This window comes from Ictidomys tridecemlineatus, chromosome 11 (assembly GCF_052094955.1).
Source record: "Ictidomys tridecemlineatus isolate mIctTri1 chromosome 11, mIctTri1.hap1, whole genome shotgun sequence".
Classification (NCBI taxonomy): Eukaryota; Metazoa; Chordata; class Mammalia; order Rodentia; family Sciuridae; genus Ictidomys; species Ictidomys tridecemlineatus.
In genome coordinates, this window is record NC_135487.1 from 124,526,661 (window position 1) to 124,550,846 (window position 24,186).

Genomic DNA, 24,186 nt, shown 5'->3' on the forward strand with positions numbered 1-24,186 from the left:
TCTCTCTGTCTGTCTCTCTGTCTCTGTGCCTGTGCCCATCCGTCTGTCTGTCTCTCTCTCTTGTAAGGATGATAAGAAACATAGATGCAAAAGTTATAGAGACCCAGAGGGAAAAAGTGAAGCTTCCCTGAGAGGGGAATTAGGTTTTGCAGGACAAGTGACTTCCACAGATAAGTCAAAGAGGGAACAGTTACTGGAACAGATGTGGAAAGGTATGGCCACATGAAATCAGGTGTGTGTGTGTGTGTGTGTGTGTGTGTGTGTGTGTGTGTGTGTGTCAGGAGCATGGGGTGCCTGTTCCTGTGGTGGTGGGGAAGGATTGGAGATGAAGCTGGAAGTTTGGGTTGGAATTAAACTGCAAAGAGCCTTGTGCCCACAGGAAAGAGTGAGCTCTCTGGAAAACAAGGGAATCCCAGCAGAGGGATCAACAGGCTGGACAGTTCATCCTGCTGATCCTACTGGGAATGAATGGGGGTGGAAGAGTCTGGAGGTAGGGACACCAGTCTCAGGTGACTGCAATAGTCCTCATGGTTGACAAGAGCCAGTACCAGGGCAGGGGCCGAGGGAACACGATTTATGAGATACCTAAGACAGACAGCAGAATGGATTGGACTGGGTGACCAATTCAGTGTAGAGAGCCAGAGACAGCTGTGTGTCTCCTGGCTGGGGTGACTGGGACAGAGGTGTGTCTTCAGCTAAAAAGAAGGAGATGAAAGGAGAAAAAGGAAGGGAGGGGGAGGGAAGGAGTAAGGAGAGAGTAAAAAAATTTGTGGTTCATCTGATTTATTTTTTTTTCTTGAGTTTCAGGCAACCTGCAGGCAATGCTGGTTTTGTTAAAAACAGTTAAAAAGTCCACTCCAGACTGACAGGTTGGTCTCATAGAAATTATTTTATTGGTATCCCCAAACATTCTGAGGTCTGAGGACATGAATTGCATTCCCCTGGAATAAGAGTTAATCAGTAAAGATATGGATAAATTGGTGGAGATGATGCAGATTCATTGGGAGACTTACCCAACATTCAATTTGACAATGATTTATTGAAAGCCAGCTGTATGCCAGGCACCATGCTGGGCTCTGTGTGTACATCAACTGGAGTTGGGCTTTGCTTTTATGGCCTCTCGAAGTTGTTGGAGAACCAGAAATGCCCCCAGCCCCATGTTTCTGCAACAGAAGAGAGATGTGAAGGAAAGAATGTGGTCTTGGGGGTTGGGAGCCCTGGGTTACTTTAGTTTGGGCTTTGCTACTACCTGGCTATGTGGTCATCATCATCTGGTTTCCTCCCAGATCTCAATTTCTTGCTGCAAAATTAGGGTTGTCCTAACCAACTTTCAGTTCTCTCCCCACATTGACAATGGTAATTACAAATCTGTCAAAGTGCCATAGGTGCCCAAAGGAGAGATGGTGGGTGGATACTGGTGGGGCTTAGGGAAAGGGCAGAATTACAGTAGATGGAGATGATGGGAAAGGCCTTTCAGGAAAAGAAATTGCAGAAGGGCTGAGCTAGGAAATGGAGAAGAGCACCTCTCAACTAGGGGCAGGGTCTGGAGGGCATGTTGATACATAGGGTGTTCATTCACCCTTCACGGGAAAGTGTGGGGAAACACAGATGGCGGCAGCCACCTTCCCCCACCCAGGGTGGCTGATAAAACCCAATATGCTGCAGGGAATTTCTGTATGCCACAGCAGCTGGCGGTGCTCTGGCTGAAGGACAGCTTCAGGAACAGTGTGAACTGTGTACAAGTTACATGGAGGGCAGCCAGGCCTCCTGCACCTCAGCTCTCAGTAGGGTTCCTGGTCCTGTGGCATCAGTGTCAACTGGAAGTTTGTTACAGAGAATCCCAGGCTCCACCCAGCCTCACGGAGCCAGGATCTGCAATTTCATAAGATCCTCAGGTATTCCAGAGGCACATTAAAGTCTGAGAAATTCTCTTTCTTGATAAGCCAAATTCCTCACCCCAGCTGCTTCTCTTTTATTTCTTGCTCAGAGGAAACAGAAGTACCTCCTGAATTTTCTCGGGAGCATGCTGAAGCTGGATCAGATGCCAGTTTGATTACCCATAGTTTCTTCTTCACTTATTCAGTCAAATGGTAATTTGCATATATTCCAATATGCATTCTAGCAGTGTCCTTGGGCATCCTGGAAGGTTGGGGAAGACCTGGGAACCGGAGTGCAAAGTCCACTCACTTGGATGAATAGATATTGGCACAGGCGCAGGAGAGGAGTTAGTCTCAAGTCAGGTGACCTTGGAGATTCAGACAGGTTGAAAAGCATAAAGTGCAGTCCACTAGAAGGACATCCATATGGCGTCCATCATCCTAGGGGCGTGTGCTTCCCATCTGGCAGGCTCCTGCAGTCGTCCCAGGAGGCTGATAGCAATTGAGAAGTGTACCCACGCGGGCAGGACCTCCCTGCTGGAATTGAGGACTGTCAGGATCCCCCTCCCCCCGAGCTGACACTCACTAAGGAAGCCTGGAGATGCAATGGGCCCCGAGTTGGGAGCAACTTATCACTAGATTAAAAAAGGAGCCACGAGGGCAACGCTGTAACCTAGGAAATAAGTGGGAGTCCAGCAGGGCTCTGGGCTTGGTGCAGACAGAGCATTTGACACAAAAGCTGCTGGATGTGGCCTAGGGTGGCTTCAATCTTCCCATTTCAATGCTCCTTCTTCCCCATGGAGAACACTTTGGGAGATGCGTGGACTCATCTGTGAGGAGCTGGGGAGGCCAGCTGGTGGGGCCCGGAGGCTGGGGTGCGTGCCTTCTTCACCTTGGCGTAGATGACAGAGGAGTCCTAGGAGGAAGGAACACTTAGGCGGGGCCCAGAGCTGTTGGGCCCCCGGGCGAGGCAACACAGGTCAGGAGACTCACCGTCTGATGGCTGAGGCTGTGTGCAGAGGCCGCTGTGGAAAGAAGGGGAGCGCTCAGCTGTGGAGGCCCACTCAGAGCTGTCCCTGTGCCCCGAGCTATAAGGCCAGTCCTTTCCGCCCTAGGACCTCTCCTGCCCAGCAACTGCTCATTCTGTCCTCAGCCTTGGAGCGCTGACCAGCCCCCTCCTCAGCACCACCTCACACTTTGCTCCCCACTCTGAGCTTCCAGAAGCTCTCAAAAGAAGGGCTTCACCTTTGACCTTGGTAGTCCCTTGACCCTAGAGTCATGTCACATATTATGGAGCATTGTCTGAAGCAGGCTTTAGAGAGAAGATTCCGAGTCCTGTTTCCCTGGGACGGAGCCCTGGGTCTGCCTTGCCACCCGGTGGTCTGGGGCTAGTCACTCAACCTCTCCTGCCTCACTTGTCACATCTCTATGATGGGAATCGGCATGTCATCTGCCTCTGGGCTTATTGCAGAGATGTATGCATCTATATGATACAGGCACATACTGTGCACCTGGTTTTAGATGGATAATTCCTATCATCTATCATGTGCTGAGCAGTTTCTGTGTGCCAGGTACAGTTCTGAGTGCTCTAAAGAAATAAACTCAGGGCTGGGGTTGTGGCTCAGCGGTAGAGTGCTCTCCTAGCATGAGTGAGGCACTGGGGTCGATCCTCAGCACCACATAAAAAGGAATTAAAGATACTGTATCCAACTACAACTAAAAAAAATAAATATTGAAAAAAAAGAAAACAAACCATCATATGCAAGTATACTACAGTTATATCCTTCTATATCTATATATGCTACAGGTACAGTTCTAAGGGATATCTAAGATATTTATACATATGATAAATATATATTTATAGATATTTATTTGTATCCTAGTCCTAAGGAAATATATAGCTGAGATCTTAGATATAAATATATATCTTAGATCATATATATGTATCTCTCTCTAAGATCTCTTTCTATACATACACAATTTTTATTTACACCCCTATATAGCCCTGTTCTAAGGGTTTGATCTGTCTACCGACCAATCTATCAATCATCAATCTATATCTTATATATATGTTAGATCATTTGTATATATACACACACACACATATATATCTTAGATGTATCTTAGATCTACCATGATGGGATTGGCGTCCTTAGAAAATGAGGCACAAGAAAGATGATCTCTCTATCATGAGAGGATGTAGCAAGAAAGCTCTTGTTTGCAAACCAGGAAGAGGAAGAGGGGACCCTGACCATGTTGGGGACTGTGAACAATAAATGATTATTTTGTAAGCCAACCAGTCTATATTATTCTGTATAGGAGCCCAAAATACGACAGCAGAGAATAATAGTCCTGCTCCATTTTATAAACAAACAGCTTTACAGAGGGGTTCAGTGACATCCCAAGGTGATGGTTCTATGCTGAGTTAGACTGTACTGAGGCCATCAGTTGAGGACAGAGAAAGTAGTACCATGTGATGGGCTTGGGCTAACCCCAAACAGTGTAGGCACAAGTTGAGAAGCCCCAGTGAACTAGGCTGGGGGCAGCTGGCTCTGTGTCTGGCTGGCCCAGTCCTTCTGGGGAGGAGGAGATGGAGCAGTAGGCTGTCGACGTTGAAGGCTGGCCAGAACCGGTGCTCCCTCTGCTCTTACCTGAATTTCTGCTTTCCTTCTGGAGGCAGGACACTTGGGAGTAAACCACGTCTTCTCCTCTAGAATTTACTTAGAGAGAAGTTGATGTGTCAGAGGACAGGAAGGAGCTTGCCTCTTAGCTGAGCCCTGTCCTCCTCCCCAGCCTGTTTATTGTCCAAAAGGACGAAACCTTCTGGGTCTGTGGGCTGTCGCCCCTCACCTCCGGTCCCAGCTCTTTCCCACACCGACCCTGTGGCCCAGCCCAACGGCTTGTCCCTGGTCCTCACCGTTCAAGTACACCGGCTGCAGCTCTATCCATCCTGGCACATTGTGGTAGGTGGGGTCCTGGGGGTTGGAGTCTGAAGAGCGCCTGTGAGACACAGGAACACTGGTGTTTCCCAGGGGCCTGACACAGTGGCTATGGTGATCCCTCTCAGTGAGTTTTTACCCCAGACGGGCAGACAAACCTGGAATCATATTCATGACTACGAATCATGAGGAATTCATACTATGTGTTAGACTTTACGGCCACCAGGTATGTAACAGGCACTGTACTTGGAACAATAGAAAGTTAGTTCTATTTTATCTCCATTCTACAGGTAAAAAAATAATGGAGGTTTTACAAGGTGAAGTGACTGACCATGACCATGTGACCAGAAAAGGGAAAAACCAAAATTCAAACCAGGCTCCAGAACCTCTATTTTCACAGAGATCAGAATCAGAAAAGGTCTTAGGAACTCTGGATGGTTTAGATACTACTCCCACTGCTACCAGGGGTTGCCCGGGGATAGTGTTGAGCCACGGTGTGGCTACTGAAGTCAGCCTTAAGGATCCAAGACAGTGGCCCTTCTTCAGCTGGCAGAGTGACTTCACTGGGTGACCAAGTTATGCGGCTCTGTCTTCTTGGCTGTCATCACAACAGGTCTTGGTTATGTTGGCCAAGTCCAGAGCTTTCCAGGTTAATTAAGCTAAGTCATCTCAAGACATGGATGGACTCAGGGGTCACAGTGGGCACTCAGACAAACAAGCCAAGAGCTAGGGGTGGTTGTATAAGGATGTGAGCTGAGAAATAAAAAGTAGTGGATACTTGATGTGAGAAGAAGGCCTCTACAGTTGAAGTGGTGGATGGGAAGGTCCTGGGAATTGCCTTGAGGTATCCCAACAGAAGTGGCGACGTGAAGCGGGTACCACCCATCTCAGCATCATACAGCAGAAACTGGGCTCTTGGTGATAATCGGGTTCAATTCCATTGTATACCCCATGGGAATTTCATTAACTACATGGAAACACAGCCCAGGTCTTACCTGGAGGGGTCAGAGGCCGTCCGTCCCCCTGTGAAAGAAAGCACAGAGGTATTTGATTTAGGAAAAGAGGACCTTCTTAGGGGGCCCAGCCGCAGGAGACTTACATAGAAATCACCAGGCATTGCTGCCAATAAAGTCGGAATCCTTCCCAAGGGAGGTGATATTTGGGGCCCAAACTACTAAACAACTGACCCTGGCCTCCAAAGGAGTATGGTTATAATGTGAAATAGGAGTCCACAAACTGTAGGCCTTTAACTTGGAGTTTTCAAAGAGTGATCTTTAAAAATGGCAGGCAGTTTAATAGCAGCAAGGCAGGAAAATAGACTTTATCATCTACAAACATACTGTGCATTTAAAAAAAATCAACAAGTTACCAACTCCTATTTGGCTTCTGTTTTTCACTTCTGTTTCTCAGAGTTGATGTCCTCCTCTTCCCATCGCTTAGGGGTCTTTGTAGATACCCAGGGAGGAATGTTGCAATTTGGGGGGTTGGATAAGCTGCATGTCACCCAGGCTTGCTCCACTAACACGGCTCTTTCAGCAGTTTCAGATTTGGTAAAGAGGGCTTTGGGGGACCCAGTGGGAAAGGTGAAGAGGGATTGTGGGGTGGAAGGAGAGGAGGTTTTGAAAGCCTGGGGTACGGTCACACAGTCGGCATGAGGTTGAAGGAAGGCAGAGGAGGGATGGGCTCAGGCGGAGGTGAGCCAGGAGCTTCTTACCTGCTTTCCTCGAAAGCCAATGGTAGAAGAGCAGAGCGCCAGCAGCCAGGACCACCGTCCCCAGCAGCCCCCCAGTGACTCCTGGGGCCACAGGACCACTTTGGCTCTCCGTTAGCCCTGACGAGGAGACCCCATGCGTGAGCCCAAGACAGAGGCTTGTGGCCTTCAGCTGCTCTGAGCCCTGAAGCTGGTGCCTGGCCTGGGAGACAGGACGAGCCTAGAGGCCCAGAATCCCTGAGGCCAAGCGGGTGTTGGTGTGGCACAGGACATGGCTCCTGGCTTTGTGAGGCAGGGCGTTGCCATGATTGAGACAGGGCTGAGGGTCAGGATGGACAGTGGCCAGTGAGAGAAGAGCCAGCAGGTAAACCATGAATTCCATGATGCTCTTTGTCCCTGCCCCCACCACAAGTGGGAAGCACTCTCTTGGTAAAGCCCATGAGAATGACCAGAGGGTCCCTGGAGGAAATTTTTGGCTCACACCTGTGCCCTGGGAGTAAGAAACTTACCTGGGATGAAAAGTGCCACCACCTCACTGCGCTGGGCACCCTGGCCATTGTCGGCCTCGCAGGAGTAGTTTCCAGAATGTTCTGCAGTCAGGGAGAGGTTGAAGGATGCCCCTCCCACAGAGGGTGCCGAGCTGTTTCCCAGGGTGACGTCCTCCAGGTAAAACTGGTACAGGATCGGGGGAGAGCCCCTCAGGGCCTCGCAGTGAAGCTCCACCATGTCCCCCACCTCAGCCTGGGCCCTGGGAGCCCTGAGGGTGAGCACAGGGCGGGACACTGGAACTGAGACAAAACAAAATGTCCATGGCAGTTTCTACTTCTAACATATTTGTAAGAAAAAGAAAAGTGTTATAAACAAATGCAAAAAGTCAGAGCTCAGACTCTGAAAATGGATTAAAACAAACCATAGTTAATGACTTTGATGCATAAATACCTTTTCATGTACAGTAATATTCCATAGAAAATGTAGAAAGTGATGAAAACTTCAAATAGTCAGTAAATATAAAAAGACTTTTATCTTCATTATGAATACATTACATGTATGCAAGTTAAAACAACCTGAATATAATTCCTTTTCCTTCTCACCCAATTAGCACAGCCCAAATGGATGGATAATGCCTACAAGGTAAACAGGCACCTTGTTATTGACTAGGTGAGAAAGCAAATTTAAGACACTTCTTTGACAATTTGAAAATATCTACCAAATTTAAAACACTTTGAAAGCTTGGCCCAGCAAAACTACTTCTAGGACCATCTCCTTTAGGGATACTGACATAATGTAGGTCAAAATTGTTTGTATACGAATTTCTACAATAGCTAAATATCAGAAATGACCCAGTAGACCAAGTAATGCAATAATGAAAGATAGCTAAGATGCATGGGTGTACTTTTAAGTGAAAAATGGAAGTTGGGTAACTATATGTGTAATATGATCCTACTTGGGTAAACAAATTCTGTGCCTCAATGTTCATAGAATATTTATGGAAAATACTCATGAAACAGTTAACAGGTAGTTATATCTAGGAGAAGAGAAGTTGGAAAGAGACCTTTGTGTTCACTTATACATTGCTGTTGGAACTGCAAATTGGTACCACCACTCTGGAAAAAGTATGAAGATTCCTTAGGAAACATGGGATGGAACCACTATTTGACCCAGTTATCCCACTCTTGGGTTTATATCCAAAGGACTGAAAGTCAGCATACTCTAGTGATGCTGCCACATCAATGTTTACAGAAGCTCAATTCACAATAGCCAGGCTATGGGACCAACCTAGGTTCCCTATAACAGATGAATGGTTTAAAAAAACAAGTGGTATATATACACAATGGAATATTACTCAGTCATATAGAAGAATGAAATTATGGCATATGGTAAATAGATGGAACTGAAGAATATTATGCTAAGTGAAATAAGCTGGTCCCCCCTCCCCCCCAAAAAAGAATGTTTTCTCTGATATATGGATGCTAAGTCACAACAAGGAAGGGGAAGATGAGAAGTTCCTTGGACAGACAAAGGGGAATGAAGGGAAGGGAGGCGAGATGGGAATGGAAAAGACAGTAGGATGAACCAGACCTATGTGACTAAGTTATGCTAATTCTATGTATGTCTAATATGCCAAAATACACTCTATTGCCATGTATATCTAGAAAGAACAAATAAATTAAAGAAAGAAAGAAAGAAAGAAGTAGACCTTTACAACGTTGGTCCTTTGGTAATACTAGATTTTTAACATTCAGATAACATTTCATGATATGGATCTTGAAACTAGGACACACGTCATAGAGAGGAGAAACTGCCTCCCAATCTGCTCTTCTGGGTGGTTGCTGTTCTCCGTGACTTGGGTCCTAGCTCTGGAACTCACACACAGTATATCCAGGATGTTCAGGAAACTCTTTAGCTAGGTTGATAATAGCAGCAGAATAACAGGTGTTTGTGCCGGGGAATCATAGGAACAAGGGGAGAAGGATGATCAACAGTCCCAGTTCAGAGGAAAACTGTCTGAGGCAGGTGCTACTGGGACAGGAGGTCATAGAGCAGGAGCAAATGATCTGGCTGAATGGGAGAAACCACACCTCAAATCAGCTCACCTCCCGGGGACTTGGAGATCACTGCACTGGCTACCTCGAGTAGAGACTGGATCCTGAGCTAGCAGTCCCAAATTATCCTGTTTCTTTAACTTTGTCTCTACTCCTCAAGATACTTAGGGATTCAGCCAAGAAAGACCAAGAGTGTAGACCTAGGTTTGGCTTTACCTGACTCAGGGGTAATCGTACACCATAGCATAGTCTCCCGTTCCTGGGACGAATCCCGGAGGTAGGGACAACCCTCTTCTCCTTTTGCACGAATCCTTCTAGGAAACTTTGTGTCTGTATGTTCTATATTCCCTGTCCAGGAAATTATGGGAAATTATGGCACAATTTCCATCTAGGACAGGGAAATTATGACACGATTTCCATCTAGCCGGATTTCCCACTTTACGGATGAGGACACTGAGGTCAGTATTAGAAAGGTGCTTGGTGAAGGTCATATAGGAAGTTGATCTTTAAAGCCAAGTCTGCAACATTCATCGTAACAGCCCTAAGAGACTTTTTCTTTACCCTGAGTCTCCCTAAACAAGGTTTAAAGGTCATCGCCAAACAGATTAAAAGCTCAAAAGAAGCACTTTTCCTTTGGTTATTACACTTAATGGCAAGGGGCGAGAGGACAGCTTAGAAAAGACAAATTTAATTGATGGGGGCGATTTTTATCCCATGTCACCCTGCTGTCCCCTCCTCTGCCCCTGTCACCTGTGCCCATCCTTTAAGGACCCAAAGGCTGGGAGGCTGTGCGGATGTTAGCATAGGATTTTAATATGGAATATGGATAAAACTTCTATTCCTGGGAATGAAGTGAACTCAGGAGTAGAAGCTTCTTGGAAGTCAAGGAGAGAAGAACCCAGGCAAGGAAGGGTCTGATATTTGGGGGAGCAGAGAAACCCATCCTCAGAATCCTTGGGCTTCCCGAAACCACCTCAGGAGGGAGCTCAGATGTCAAAGGGGCTCTGCAGGCGGGGAGAGGCTGCGAAGGCAACCAGACAGGAGCCCGGGGAGCGCTGCACCTTGGTTGGAAGGGAAGGCACCCGCAGGTCTGGCTTGTGATGCTGGTGGGCACAGCTGGCTCACCTGTGACAATGACAGTCACCAGTTCACTGTGCTGCATCCTCAGGTCATTCTCAGCCTCACACGAGTAGTTTCCAGAATGTTTCTCCATCAGGGAGAGGTTGAAGGAGGCTCCTCCGCCAGAGGGGGCCACTGTGCTGCCCAGGGTGACGTCCTCATGGTAAAACTTGTACAGGATCGGAGGAGAGCCGCTCAGGGCCTCGCAGTGAAGCTCCACCACGTCCCCCACCACAGCCTGGGCCCTGGGAGCCCTGAGGGTGAGGACAGGGCGGGACACTGGAACTGGGGGAGGAAAAACAGCCATCAGCTCTTTCTGATTGAATATATTCTTCCACACTACAGACATTTCAAACAGGACAGTGATTTTCTTGTTTTTTAATGACCTTGAGACACAAATGAGAGCTCATCCTTTACACATTCTCAGGACCTTCTTCAGACCTCAGGAAACACTGACATGTGTGCAGTTCTCACACACATGTGGTTTGGAGAACTGAGATGTAAAAACCCAAGCATATGTGAGGAATCTGAAAACAGATGAAATTGAAACCTGTGCATCTGATAAGGATGAAGGGGGGAAGGAGAAACCAGCTCAACAGAAAGTGAAGGAGAGGAGAGAGCTGTTGCATTTATAACCAGGCATGGAATTGAGTCTGGGCTACACTAGAAACAGGACTCACAAGAGGATGGGCATTGCAGTGTATTTGCTTATTTTTATATTTAATTATTCACAAATTACTGAATACAAGGTATCCAGAAGTTCCACAATGGTTGTATGTAATGGATATTCAGTGGTGAGAAAGACATAGACCCTGCTCTCAGAGCTTTCAATGCAGGGGAAATGGTAGGCAGAAACTGAACAAAACAGAAATTTAGAGTCAAAGCATTGATAATTGACACCAAAGATCAGGTGCTAAGAAAGGTTGAATACTGGGACTGGATCTAGCACAGATGAGTCAGGGGAAGCTTCTCATGGCATTAGAAATTAACCATGGGAAGAGGGAGGAAAGAGGAAAGAGGAAAGATGAAGCAGGTAGACAGTATGTGCAAAGGTCCTGGGTTGGGAAGAAGGTGGGCATAGGTGGGGTAGCACTGAGGGAAGGCTGGAGAGCCAGGCAGGGCTTCCCACAACATGCTGAGGATTTTGATCCTTCTTCACTAAGCAATGGTATGAGAATTCTGACCTTGTTAGGCACAAAGGACTGTAGTGGGGGCAGAAGTGAAACTGAGGGGTAGTTAAAAGTCACTGAATGACGAAGGCTCTGACTAGGGTGGTGGCAATAGAGATAGAGAGGATTCAAGAAACACCCCTCAGTTTCTGCCTTGTGGATTTGGGTGGAGCAAGTGTGGTGAGCAGTGGATGGAGCAGGATCAAGCAATGGTGTTTCTAGCTGTGAGAGAAATGGAGCAAGTCAAATACCCACGGAAGGAGCCTATGAGGAGGGATGCTGAGAGTCGTAAGTGAGAAAGGGATAGTTGGTTTCCTGAAGGTTCTGAGGATGCATGAGAGGATGGAATGTAGAGATCAAATGAAAATGTTCACTGACACCAGGAGAAGAGTCCCCTGCTCCACACCTGGGGGAAAGGGGGCATAGTTACTGACTGGGTGGAGAGATAGACAAACACTCAATTTGATGGTAGGAGTCAGAGGTTTTCTTGTCAGATGGATGAGGGAGGGAGAAGGAGAGTGATTGAACTGGGAGTTCTGTTGAGGTCTGAGGACAGAAGTGACAGAAGGAGTTGCTGGAAGGGCAGGAGGTCATGGTGAGTAGTTAGTGCTTGAAATGGTCTTTTAGGGTTGGATGCCTGTGTTTATGTAGGGTGGATGATGGACGTGGGAAAAGGATAGGCCATGGTGTTGGTCACGGACATAGACATAGACATGTGGTCATTAGAGTCATGGAATGAGGGCCAAGGGATCAAAATACATGGAGGTCTTTGGTGATCTTTGTGATACAACCTGGTAGCTGAGTCTTTTCTCAAATTTGGCGATGGTGAAGCAATGGGTGGAGGTGGATTAGTGAGATGTGACCAGATGCTCAGCTCATGACAGTGGGACTTGGTGATATTGCTGAATGGAAAAGGGCATGTAAAAAAGCAAGAGTGAGAAAGTTGGGAAATTTTCTAGCAGGGGTCTTGGATAGGAGCCGAAGTTTTTCTGGCAGAAAACTTGAGAAGCTAGGGAGAAATATGTGAGGTTTCATAACAATGGCTGCAGAGCATTGCTAGTAAGAAAAGTACAGCTAGAGAAAGGAAGGTACAGCTGGAGAAAGGAAAGTACAGCTAGAGAAAGGAAAGTACAGCTAGAGACAGGAAAGTACAGCTGGAGAAAGGAAAGTACAGCTGGAGAAAGGAAAGTACAGCTAGAGAAAGAAAGATACAGCTGGAGAAAGGAAAGTACAGCTAGAGAAAGGAAAGTACAGTGAGAGAAAGGAAAGTACAGCTAGAGAAAGGAAGGTCCAGCTGGAGAAAGGAAAGTACAGCTAGAGAAAGGAAAGTACAGTGAGAGAAAGGAAAGTACAGCTAGAGAATGGAAGTACAGCTAGAGAAAGTAAAGTACAGCTGGAGAAAGGATAGTAGAGCTAGAGAAAGGAAAGAACAGTAGGAGAAAGGAAAGAACAATTAGACAAAGGAAGGTACAGTGAGAAAGGAAGGCGATCTCCTCCACCTGTGGAATCCAGGCACACCTGCTCTCCATGTGGCTGTGAGGCAGCAGGCCTGCCATGACAGCCCCCAGGGGGTGCTTCTGTGGAAACTGAGCTCCAGTCTCGCCTACAGGGGCTGGTGGGGCAATGGTCTGTCCCTTCTGCTGCTGTTAGTGGGAAAAGCCAACTTACTTTTGACAGTGAGTGTCATTGTGTCACTGCGTTGTGTCTGAGCACTGTTGGTGGCTTCACAGAAGTAGTTTCCAGAATGTTCTGGAGTCACAGAGAGACTGAGGGATGCTCCTCCTCTATAATGGGCCTCTCTGCTCCCCAGGGTGACATCCTCATGATAAAATGTGTATGTGATGGGGAGGGAGCCTCCCAGGGCCTCGCAGTGAAGCTCCATCACGTCCCCCACCACAGGCTGTGACATGGGAGCCCTGCGTGTGAGGACAGGACGGGACACTGGAACTGGGGGAGGAAAAACAGCCATTAGCCTTTCTGATTGAATATATTCTTCCACACTAAAGACATTTCAAACAGGACAGTGATTTTCTTGTTTTTTAATGACCTGGAGACACAAATGAGAGCTCATCCTTTACACATTCTGAGAACCTTCTTCAGACCTCAGGAAACACTGACATGTGTGCAGTTCTTACCTGTGGTTTGGAGCACTGAGATGTACAAACCCAAGCATATTTGAGGAGTCTGAAGGGATGAAATTGAAACCTGTGCATCTGATAAGTCAAAGGATGAAGGGGGGAGGAGAAACCAGCTCAACAGAAAGTGAAGGAGAGGAGAGAGCTGTTGCATATATAACCAGGGATGGATTTGAGTATGAGCTACATTAGAAACAGGACTCACAAAAGGATGAGCATTTCAGTGTATTTGCTCATTTTTATATTTAATTAATCAATCACAACTTACTGAATACAGGATATCCATAAGTTCCACAATGGCTGTATCTAATGGATATTCAATGGTAAGAAAGACACAGACCCTGCTCTCAGAGCTTCCAATGCAGGGGAAATGGTAGGCAGAAACTGAACAAAACAGAAATTTAGAGTCAAAGCATTGATAATTGACACCAAAGATCAGGTGCTAAGAAAGGTTGAATACTGGGACTGGATCTAGCACAGATGAGTCAGGGGAAGCTTCTCATGGCATTAGAATTTAACCATGGGAAGAGGGAGGAAAGAGGACATGAGGCTGGTAGACAGTATGTGCAAAGGTCCTGGGCTGGCAAGAAGGTGGGCATAGGTGGGGTAGCACTGAGGGAAGGCTGGAGAGCCAGGCAGGGCTTCCCACGCCATGCTGAGGATTTTGATCCTTCTTCACTAAGCAATGGTATCAGAATTCTGACCTTGTTTGGCACAAAGGACTGTAGTGGGGGCAGAAGTGAAACTGAGGGGTAGTTAAAAGTCACTGAATGACGAAGGCTCTGACTAGGGTGGTGGCAATAGAGATAGAGAGGATTCAAGGAACACCCCTCAGTTTCTGCCTTGTGGATTTGGGTGGAGCAAGTGTGATGAGCAGTGGATGGAGCAGGATCAAGCAATGGTGTTTCTAGCTGTGAGAGAAATGGAGCAAGTCAAATGCCCACGGAAGGAGCCTATGAGGAGGGATGCTGAGAGTCATGAGTGAGAAAGGGATAGTTGGTTTCCTGAAGGTTCTGAGGATGCATGAGAGGATGGAATGTAGAGATCAAATGGAAATGTTCACTGACACCGGGAGAAGAGTCCCCTGCTCCATACCTGGGGGAAAGGGGGCGTAGTTACTGACTGGGTGGAGAGATAGACAAACACTCAATTTGATGGTAGGAGTCAGAGGTGTTCTTGGCAGATGGATGAGGGAGGGAGAAGGAGAGTGATTGAACTGGGAGTTCTGTTGAGGTCTGAGGACAGTAGTGACAGAAGGAGTTGCTGGAAGGACAGGAGGGCATGGTGAGTAGTAAGTGCTTCAAATGGTCTTTTAGGGTTGGACACCTGTGTTTATGTGGGGTGGACGATGGATGTGGGAAAAGGATAGGCCATGGTGTTGATCATGGACATAGACATGTGATTCTTAGAGTCATAAAATGATGGTGGAATGGAAATGTTTAAGGGATCTAAGTACATGGATGTCTTTAGTGATCTTTGTGATACAGCCCGGTAGCTGAGTCTTTTCTCAGATTTAGCGATGGTGAAGCAATGGGTGGAGGTGGATCAGTGAGATGTGACCAGATGCTCAGCTCATGAGAGTGGGACTTGGTGATATTGCTCAATGGAAAGGGGCATGTAAAAAAGCAAGAGTAGGGGTCTCGGATGGGACCCAGGTTGCTCTGGCAGAGGTGCAGGAGAAGCTAGGGAGAAATTTGTGGATTTTCATAACAATGGCTGCAGAGCACTGCTATAAGAGAAAGTACAGCTAGATTAAGAAAAGTATAGCTGGAGAAAGTAAAGTACCAATAGAGAAAGGAAAGTACAGCTAGAGAAAGGAAAGTACAGTGAGAGAAAGGAAAGTACAGCTCGAGAAAGGGAAGAACACCTATAGCAAGTATAGTACAACTTCAGAAATAATTCTTCAACTAGAAAAAGGAAAGAACAGCTCGAGTAAGGAAAGTACAGCTAGAGAAAGGGAAGTACAGGTGGAGAAGGGAAAATACAGCTGGGAAAAAAAGGTACAGCTCGGAAAGGAAGGTGCAGGCTCCTCCACCTCTGGAATCCAGGCACACCTGCTCTCCATGTGGCAGTGAGGCAGCAGGCCTGCCATGACAGCCCCCAGGGGGTGCTTCTGTGGAAACTGAGCTCCAGTCTCGCCTACTGGGGCTGGTGGGGCAATGGTCTGTCCCTTCTGCTGCTGTTAGTGGGAAAGGCCAACTTACTTTTGACAGTGAGTGTCATTGTGTCACTGCGTTGTGTCTGAGCACTATTTCTGGCTTCACAGAAGTAGTTTCCAGAATGTTCTGGAGTCACAGAGAGACTGAGGGATGCTCCTCCTCTATAATGGGCCTTTCTGCTCCCCAGGGTGACATCCTCATGATAAAACGTGTATGTGATGGGGAGGGAGCCTCCCAGGGCCTTGCAATGAAGCTCCATCACGTCCCCCACCACAGGCTGGACGCTGGGATTCTTGAGGGTGAGGACAGGACGGGACAATGGAACTGAGGAGAGAAAACATGTTAGCTGACGTTAGTGTCTTCTTAAAAAAATTTCAAACAGTTCCCCATTAAAATAATGTTAAATTTACAGAATTATATAAAATAAATAAGAAACATTCTATCATTTATCTTATTTTTATTTTTCAGAGATTTCCTCAGTTGCATATGTGTTAATAACTTTCTAAGCCGTTTCTATGTACAAATATACTTACATCAACACATAAATACAGTGAAAACCACAGGCAGCGGATCACAATACACACTCTTCCGCAACCTGCTTTCTGCCTTAGCAACCTACCCTGAGCCTCTTTCTGTGGTATTTATGAATGATCTGCACCATTCACTTAAAAGAACAAAGTTTATATATATGTATATATTTTTTTAAGAATTTTTTTAAAGGTGGACACAATATCTTTACTTATTTTATTTATTTATTTTTATGTGGTGCTGAGAATCAAACCTAGTACCTCACAAGTGCAAGGCAAGTACACTACCGCTGAGCTGTAACCCCAGCCTCAAAGTATATTTCTTTATATACAATAAAGTGCAACTCTTATGTATGTAAAATTTTGTACAGATATTACCTACTTTACAAACCTTGGAATATTCCATTGTGTTTATTTACTATAATATACTTAAGCAATTCTTTCTGAATGAATGTTTAGGTCATAATTTAAAAATATTTGTGTAGTACTGCATTAAATGATCCTGTAGATATATCATTATATATTTGTGCATGCATTAGGATAAATTCTTAGAAGTAGAATTTCTTGGAGGAGGTATATGAACAGTTTAAATAATGATAAATTACTCTTTAAAACGTTGGACCAATTAACACCTGCACTAGGGGAAAATAAGTATCTGTTTCCTCATACCTTTTTCAGTTAGGTTTATATTTATTATTTATTCTCTTTTTCTAGTCACTTCCCTTGAATAATTCACTCATTCTCTCCTGTGTGACTCTACAGGCTGCCAGTTGGTTTTCCATGTAACTTTACTAACCCATTAATGAATTTCTAAAAATACTCAGAAATGATTTATAAAGTGGAAACTTTGAAATTTGTTATTAATTTTATAAAACGTTTTCCATTTTAATTACTGACATACAGTAATTGTGCATATTTATGGGTACAGTGTGACATTTTGATATTGTATACAATGTGGAATGATCAGATCAGGGCAATTGGTGTGTTCGTCGTCTTAGATGATTATTTGTTTGGAAGCAACATTAATTTAAAAAAATTGTCAAGTCAAATTCTTTTTTATTGCTCATTATGAAATAATAGTGATCACAAGAAAATAATTGTTATTTTACTTCCTCTCCTGCTTCTGACCAGATGATTTTTCTTCATTACACATATATTTTTTAAATTTTCAGTGTTTGTAATGGTTTTCTTTCTTTTAACGGATTTTTTAGTTGTAGATGAACACAATACCTTTATCTTATTTATTTATTTTTATGTGGTGCTGAGTTTTGCCCAGTGCCTCACACGTGCTAGGCGAGCGCTCTACCACCGAGTTACAGCCCCAACCCTGGTTTTCTATTCATAACCACAGTTTTCACAATTGGTTGGCCACTGTTTCTGCATCGAAATATGTGGTTTTTCAACCTTGTGGTACAATATTCTCACCTGAATATGTGTTAAAAAATATTGTTTCTCAAGTCTTACTTGAGAAATTCTGGATTTAATATTTTTGGAGAGGAGCTTAATGAGAGGATTTTTGCCAAGTTCCCAGGTGATTCTCATGTGCAGCCAGGGTTGGGAAACCCTGATCTACTAGGTTCAGTCTGTATTTTCATATCACGTTTCCCTCATTATATGTCCTTTATGTTGAGTCATATCTTGAAGGGCTGGATTTTCTCAAGAAGTAATTTTTTTTTCAAGAATGGCTAAAGGGCACTAAATTCCCTGAGTTTCTGCATTTTTTGACAGTGACTTTTCAATTTGATATAAAATTCTCCGTTCTCATGCCTCTCCTCGAGGTCCAAGTCTGGACACCACACTTCTCTCGTTGGCATCCACTACTGTGCAAAGTCAAGGACCAACTGGATATTTTTCTTTCTGAGATGACTGCTCATTTTTTCCAAAAACCCTCTCTCTCACTCCACCCGCTTCCTTTCCCCTCTGCTTCTCTTCTCTCTCTTTCTTTCACACACACGCGCTCGTGTGCACACACACACACTTTAATTCTGAAGTTCAAAAACTTAATTGAAGATAGTCTTATGTACATGCTAATGTTTTCTTCATTTTAGGAAATTTTCAAATTACATCTTTGAGTTTTGTTTTTCTCTTCAGTGTGGTTTTCTAATCTGTTTTTGAAATCTGTTATTTATTTTTAAAAATGTTTTTCCACTAGAAGCATTTAATTATCCAAACATGGGGTATCTATTGTCTGCTTTCCATATTATATTTTTGCCTCTTTTTCTGTTTTGCATTCTGTATTGTTTTCTCATAATGATTCTTCATTCAATTAACATTTTTTAGGGGTATCTCTTCTATTCTTATTGCCTTACATTGGATTTTATTTCTAAAACATCTTTGTAATTTTCTTTGTTTCTCCCAAGTTCTGCTGAATGGTTTTCTTATCTCTTCTTATTATTTTATCGTCTTATCATCTCTTCTTTGACCTCTTTAATTTATTTTTGAACTTTTTTTGAGTCCATATTTTCTCTAATTGTATTGAGACTATCTAGAAGAATTTGAGAGTTTTTTTCCTGTTTTCTGTAGCAATTCTTCTTCATAAAAGTACTATGTCATCTTCTTTTCTCCTTATAATTTTTAAAATTTTAATTGACATAGTAATCATATCTATATTTGGGGCATAGTGTGCTATTTTGATACATGTATACGGTCAGGATTATTAGTTAATCCATTACCTCAAACATTCATTATTTCTTTGTGTTGGGAACGTCAAAATCTTCTCTGCTAATTATTTTGAAGTAGACAGTTAGTTGTTGTCAATCATAGGTACCCTCCCAATGTGCTATAGAACATTAGAAATATCCCCCCTTTTCAAGTGCACCCTTATTAACCATCTTCTCCCCCGACCACTTCCCAGCCTCTGATAAACACTATTCTATTCTTGCACAAGAATAGAAAAGTTCCAAATGCCCAGTGTCACACACTGTTAGGCTCAGGGCGGTAGGGAAGACCTATACCATGAGGTCCTATACTCTTAGAGCTTATATCCCGTTGACATTGAGGGAGACAGACAAGGAACAGGAAGTAGAGAGGATTTAGATATTGCTAAGTGTGAGGACATAATAAAACATTATAATGGGTTAGTGGATGCATTAAGGCTGGGGGCTCTGGTTTTGGAATCGTCATATTCTTTCCTTTCACATCCAGTCCTCTGCAGACCTACTGTGAGAGCTGTAACTGCTTGAGACTTCTTTGGAGAAATTATGGTGTGGCCCAATATTTGCCCGCATGGCGGTGCTTGCAGCTGAACTACGAGTGTTAGGGAGAAACAGGTGAAACATCTGTGCATCAAGTGAAGAAAAATTGGCTCAGAAGACGGAGGGCAGAAAGTGATGATTTGCAAAAAGAAATGTGTTGGGTAGAAGCTGGGGGGTCTCTGAGCTATCATAGGGTCAGGTTGAGCCAGGGATGGATAAGCTCTGAGGCCTGGGTTTGCTGAGAGTGGAGAAGGGTGTTAGGCTGACTGTGACAGGAAGCAGGAAGGTTCCCGCAGACTTGTGAAGGGGCCTGAGAGAGAGGGCTCTGACCGGGGATGGGCTTAGCAGGAACTCAGGGCTTACCCAAGACGGAGAGCCTCACAGCCGCACTGTGCTGGGGGCCGAATCCATTATCAGCAGTGCAGTAGTAGTTCCCAGAATGCTTTGTGGTCAGAGAGATGCCCAAGGATGCTCTTCCTGTAGAGGGGGTTGAGCTGCTGCCCAGGGAGACAGACTCATGATAGAACTTGTACAGGATCGGGGGAGAACCTCTCTGGACTTCACAGTGAAGTGTCACCCGGGTTCCTTCCAGGAGCCAGTTCTCAGCAGGGCTGAGGGTGAGGACAGGCCGAGACACAGCAGCTGAGGGAGAGAAAATGAGTCAACCGTCACTTCTGCCTCTTCCCTGTAATTGCCATCTGTGGCCAGAGCAAACGGCCAGACTCTAGTCTCTCCTGGCCCTCAGGGTGGTCCAGCAACCTCCCAGGCTTCCCTCCCATCTCTCCCCATCCTCCATCTGGTCTGCTCCCGTCTATTCCTTCTCCTTCAGACCCCTGCCTCTTCCCTCCTGCCCCCCTTGACAGGTGACCTGCCCCCCTTTTGCAGAGATGAAGCCCTTGGGGAAGAAGTCGCTTATCTTGCTGCCACCAGACCCCCATCCTTACCCCCATCAGCTCTTGGCTCCTCCCCTCTGCTCTGTGACCTTGGAAGAGTTATTCCTTGGGTCAATCCAAATAACAGAGAGAGATTCTCTAGAGATGAAGTGTATGGGAGACCAGCAGAGCACAGCAAGGGGATACACAGGCATGAAAACTAGGAACCTATCCAAGGAGGCTGAGGCAAAGGGGAGTTTTTAGGGGTGAAAGGAGGAGAATTACATAAGGTGGTTCTGAAACAGTAACCCTTGACTATACAAATGAATAATAAGGGTGGTGTCTGTCCAATATAAAATAGTTGTTGGGCAAATGCTTATACAAAAATATTTTTTTTGTGCAAGGGTACGATGATCTTTATGCAAGGCTGTGGTTCTGGAGTCATTTTATGAATAGTTGTTGTTATCAGGCGTGCATGCATGAGTTCCCCCTCCTCATAACTTCCTGGCTTAGTTTGTTTTGCCTAGGACTTGACGAAAGTGACTCCATTTTGATTCTGACTGCCCAAGGTGGGTTCTCCTGTTTCTTGACCCTGTGCACACCTGTCTCTATCCTGGATATAAATTCTCTGCCTGCATTGGCTTTCTCCAAACCTCATTTGGAGTTGTTTGATCTTGTTGGACCCTCTTCATGTTAGAAAAGCAACAAAACAATATAATAGCAACCTTGCTTGCGCTTAGTGTTTTCTCTCTCCTCTTTCCTGTGGACAGGCTTCTAGAAGAGATGACCTACATTTACTGGCTCTCTGCTGTACCTCAAACTCATTTCTTGCTTATTACCACTGGTGTTTATGCCAAATCTACTAAAGTTGAGGTTTCCTGTTTATGAATATAACAATAATGATGCTATTCATAATAACAAAAGATACTTGCTATTATGACAGTAGAGTTCTTTTAACTATAGGTCTGGCATATATGTGTCTCTTGTCATGTGTAATATGTAGATATTTACATGTGTGAAGACATTAACCATCAAAACCATTCCCTGAGGTAAGCACTGTAGCTGTTCCTATTTTACAGATGAGGAAACTGAGGCTCAACAAGGTTGTCATACAGGTAATAAGTGGTGAGGCAACAGTCAAACCCTGGTACTCCGGTTATAGCCTCTGTTCTACCAAATAGGACTCTGTGGCTAAATGCAGAGCCTGAGGCTGGATTCTTGTCTTCCATCACTTCCAGCTTGGCCTCCTCTGAATTGGCCCACTATCTTTTGCTTAAAGCAGGATCTTGGTTTAGTGTCTGTGTGAACCCTCTCCTAGCATCTCGTCCCTCAGCTGGGACCCTTTTGGTGTCCTTTCTCCTCAGCTGAGACCGGCCTGGGGATTCTGCTCAACAGTACCTTCTCTTCTTGGGTTCTTACATCTGCTCCCCGTTGGTCCCCAATCTGGCTGTTCTACCATCCATTCTTCATCCTACAGCTGCGGTGATTTTCCCCAGCACTAAAACTCCTCCTGCATCCCAGGTTACCCTTTTGCATAAAGCCCACAGGCTTTCCTAGTGTGGAGGGCCAGGCAGGCCCAGCCGCCCTCCCTTCCTCATCCTCGCTCCCAGTCTTCACTCCATCCTGCGGCCAGTGGGTCTGACCTCCTACTGGCCCCCCGAGTATTGGTTCTTTAGCACATGCCTTTGCCTGGAACCCAGCCTCTCACTTCTCCTCCCGCCCTCCCTGTCTTTTCCTGAAATGTTCTCTTTCATCTTAGGGTCTCAACTCACACAGAAGGGGTTTTCAAGTTGCCTTAGTTCTCCTAAGAAAATGCCTCTCATCTCCCAAGTCAGATTGGTGGGCCTTGCAGGTTTGCTTCTGCCACCTCCAGGTATTTCTGTCCCTCAGGTTGACGTTTGTCCTAGGACTCATCTGCATCTGCTATTAGACCCCAAGATGGGTCCACGTGGCGCAGCCTGATGTATCCTTAGATGTCAGTGCAACGCACCCACAGGCAATATGAGGTACATGGGCCACCACAGAGCACTTCGAATGTCTCTAAACACCTTTGATAATGGTATCCCTGTCTCCAGTTTCCTGGTCTCTGAATGTTAGGGACACAGACTCTTTATCTCTGCCATGTGAGATCTCTCTGCAGGGTTCCCTGGTCCTTCCTTTCATAACTTGCATATCTATTGTGAGAGGGACTGGGTTCTGCCTTCTCTTCCAGAATGGGTCTGTTGTATTAGAGGAGGTCAAATCGAGGCTGATTCCAGACTTCACCAAAAGTGGACTCTCTGCTATCAGTACAGTCCCAAAATCACACTGTCTCCCTAAAAATGGGGCCTGGAATTTTGTCATGTGGATGGCCCAAAACTGACATTCAAGTCTTAATAGAGTCCATTTGAATTATAGGAGAACTACCTTCAAGAGCCTTCAGGTCATTAGACCAAAAAAACCAAGGTTACGCTGTCTCCTGACCTGTGTCCAGCCCCTCCCTTGACTCTGCCTCCCCATACCACTGCCTAATCAACTCTTAAAAATGCTCCAACAAGAGGGACATTTTGGATAACAGGGATCCCGTCTATATCTTATGCTGCTTGATACACTGATTGAACAAATGTCTGATAGTAAACTAACAAGCGATACCTCTGGGCTCTGGAAACTGATTTTAGAGCAACTGTCTGATTTTCCTCCCGGAGGATCCACAGGACAAGTAGAGAGAAAGGGAGAATTGGGGGTTCTTCCTGGTGAGGGGCCAGGAGAGAGAAAGCTGTGTGACATCTAAAGGTGTGATGTCACCCAGGCTGCCCAGGCAGCAGGGGGGATGGCTGGTTTGGAGAGGGGAGTGGAGAGTACATCGGCTTTTCCCAAGGAAAAAGCACAGGACACTGGGAAGTGGGAGCACATTTGTGGAGGGGTTAGAGAGAGGGTGGGGGTGAATGGAGGAAACCACGACTTACTGACGACCGACAGGCTCACAGCCGCACTGCGCTGGGGACCATATCCATTATCAGCAGTGCAGTAGTAGTTCCCAGAATGCTTTGTGGTCAGAGAGATGCCCAAGGATGCTCTTCCTGTAGAGGGGGTTGAGCTGCTGCCCAGGGAGACAGACTCATGATAGAACTTGAACAGGATCGGGGGAGAACCTCTCTGGACTTCACAGTGAAGTGTCACCCGGGTTCCCTCACGAACTCGGTTGTTAGGAGGACTGAGGGTGAAGACAGGCCGAGACACAGCGGCTGAGGGAGAGAAAATGAGTCAACCGTCACTTCTGCCTCTTCCCTGTAATTGCCATCTGTGGCCAGAGCAAACGGCCAGACTCTAGTCTCTCCTGGCCCTCAGGGTGGTCCAGCAACCTCCCAGGCTTCTCTCCCCATCCCTCCCCATCCTCCATCTGGTCTGCTCCCATCTATTCCTTCTCCTTCAGACCCCTGCCTCTTCCCTCCTGCCCCCCTTGACAGGTGACCTGTCCCCCTTTTGCAGAGGAGATGATGTCCTTGGGGGCACTTCATTAGGGTAGGGCTCAGGGCTTTGCCCGTGGCCATTCTCTGACCATCTCTGTTTACATGTGTGCAGGGAGGGTCCCTGAAGATCCGTAAGTCAAGGGCCTGGTCCAGAGATGTGGCCCTAGATCAGTCCTGACTCTAACATCCTAATTGTTCTGCTTTTTCATTCTTAAGAGGCACTGAACGTTACTTAAACTGCAAAGGGATTGGTGAATATGAAGGGCGCAGACATATTCCTCACCACTGAACGTTTTCTTTAATCTCTATGTCTGAGAGTTTCCAAAACCTCCCACGGCCCGCAGCCCCTTCTGTCCTGAGCTCTTTCCTGCTAGACTCTGACTAACTCCTGGAAGGCTTCTCAGAGCATTGGATGCCAATGTCCACTCCCACCCGACTGCCTGTGGTCTGCACAGAGGACCCCTGTGTGCAGTTGGTAATCCATTCCTTGGA

General features: G+C 45.8%; 1 protein-coding gene across 1 annotated transcript; it reads right to left on the reverse strand.

Moving 5' to 3' along the window:
* Positions 1-870: 870 nt before the first annotated feature.
* On the reverse strand, positions 871-24,178 carry LOC144368750 (Fc receptor-like protein 5). Its single transcript, XM_078027857.1, has 11 exons — positions 24,127-24,178; positions 23,191-23,469; positions 19,737-20,015; positions 15,698-15,976; positions 13,027-13,305; positions 10,196-10,474; positions 5,812-7,315; positions 4,795-4,877; positions 4,529-4,597; positions 2,871-2,902; positions 871-2,793 (listed from the first exon to the last, which is right to left on the reverse strand). The coding sequence occupies exons 1-7, from the start codon at positions 24,176-24,178 to the stop codon at positions 7,005-7,007; spliced, it is 1,758 nt and encodes a 585-aa protein (XP_077883983.1). The 3' UTR covers positions 871-2,793; positions 2,871-2,902; positions 4,529-4,597; positions 4,795-4,877; positions 5,812-7,004.
* Positions 24,179-24,186: the final 8 nt, after the last annotated feature.

What these genes read in the sequence shown, in the direction of transcription:
- LOC144368750 (XM_078027857.1), bottom strand. Translation starts at nt 24,178, where the DNA reads ATGGATTACCAACTGCACACAGGGGTCCTCTGTGCAGACCACAGGCAG. An exon ending in TGTGAGCCTGTCGGTCGTCA is followed by an intron (nt 20,016 to 23,190) that starts GTAAGTCGTGGT and finishes TCTCTCCCTCAG; the next exon opens with CTGCTGTGTCTCGGCCTGTC. An exon ending in GGTGACTGTCATTGTCACAG is followed by an intron (nt 7,316 to 10,195) that starts GTGAGCCAGCTG and finishes GTTTTGTCTCAG; the next exon opens with TTCCAGTGTCCCGCCCTGTG.